This window comes from Frankliniella occidentalis, unplaced genomic scaffold (genome assembly GCF_000697945.3).
Source record: "Frankliniella occidentalis isolate FOCC.00 unplaced genomic scaffold, Focc_3.1 Scaffold89, whole genome shotgun sequence".
Lineage (NCBI taxonomy): Eukaryota > Metazoa > Arthropoda > Insecta > Thysanoptera > Thripidae > Frankliniella > Frankliniella occidentalis.
The window spans coordinates 933605-934186 of NW_026267218.1; the positions used below are offsets into that span (position 1 = coordinate 933605).

A 582-nucleotide genomic window follows, 5' to 3' on the forward strand; every position below is an offset into this window, starting at 1 on the left:
GGGGGGGGACCTTTTGGAGGACCGGCTGAGAGAGAGGCTTTGTGGCCAGACCAACGGGTCAAACACGCCACTACCGTCGAGTGCTTTGCTATTTCCCTTTTGCTCTCTCTCTCTCTCTCTCACCCACTCTGCCGCGAGCTGTCGCTCTCTGATTTGCAAAGTGTACGACGGACATTCATTCACTTTGTAGGAGTGTGTGTATTTGCAGCACGTGTGTGATTCGTCGCCCCCCCCCCCCTCTTTCCCTCTCAAATGTTTGTGAAGTGTGTCTCGTGTCTCTCTCCCTCTAAAGTGTACTACATCTCCCCCTCTCTCTCTCTCTGTTGCAGTGGTGGACTGCCGCATGTCGGCGTGGGGCGCGTGGTCCGAGTGCGACGCCGAGTGCGGCGCTGGCCGGATGACGCGCACCCGGACCGTGGAGCGGCCGCCCCTCAACGGAGGCAAGCACTGCTCCGCGCTGGTGCAGAAGCGCGCCTGCATGGGCCAGCGCTGCCCGCGCGACCAGCGCCAGGCCGCGCTCAGAGGTGAGTAATGTACAAAAAAACAGATTTTGTTGTCAATTTGATTTTTAAAAAAAGTCTA

General features: G+C 57.9%; 1 protein-coding gene across 1 annotated transcript in view; it reads left to right on the forward strand.

Annotated features, from left to right (window-relative positions):
- LOC113209367 (somatomedin-B and thrombospondin type-1 domain-containing protein-like) overlaps positions 1 to 524 on the forward strand; it is a gene marked incomplete at its 3' end in the record, with an annotated part of 195332 nt that extends 194808 nt beyond the window's left edge. Inside the window, 1 exon segment of the mRNA XM_052269323.1 lies at positions 330 to 524. Coding sequence (XP_052125283.1) covers positions 330 to 524 — 195 coding nt within the window.
- Between the last annotated feature and the right edge of the window lie 58 nt (positions 525 to 582).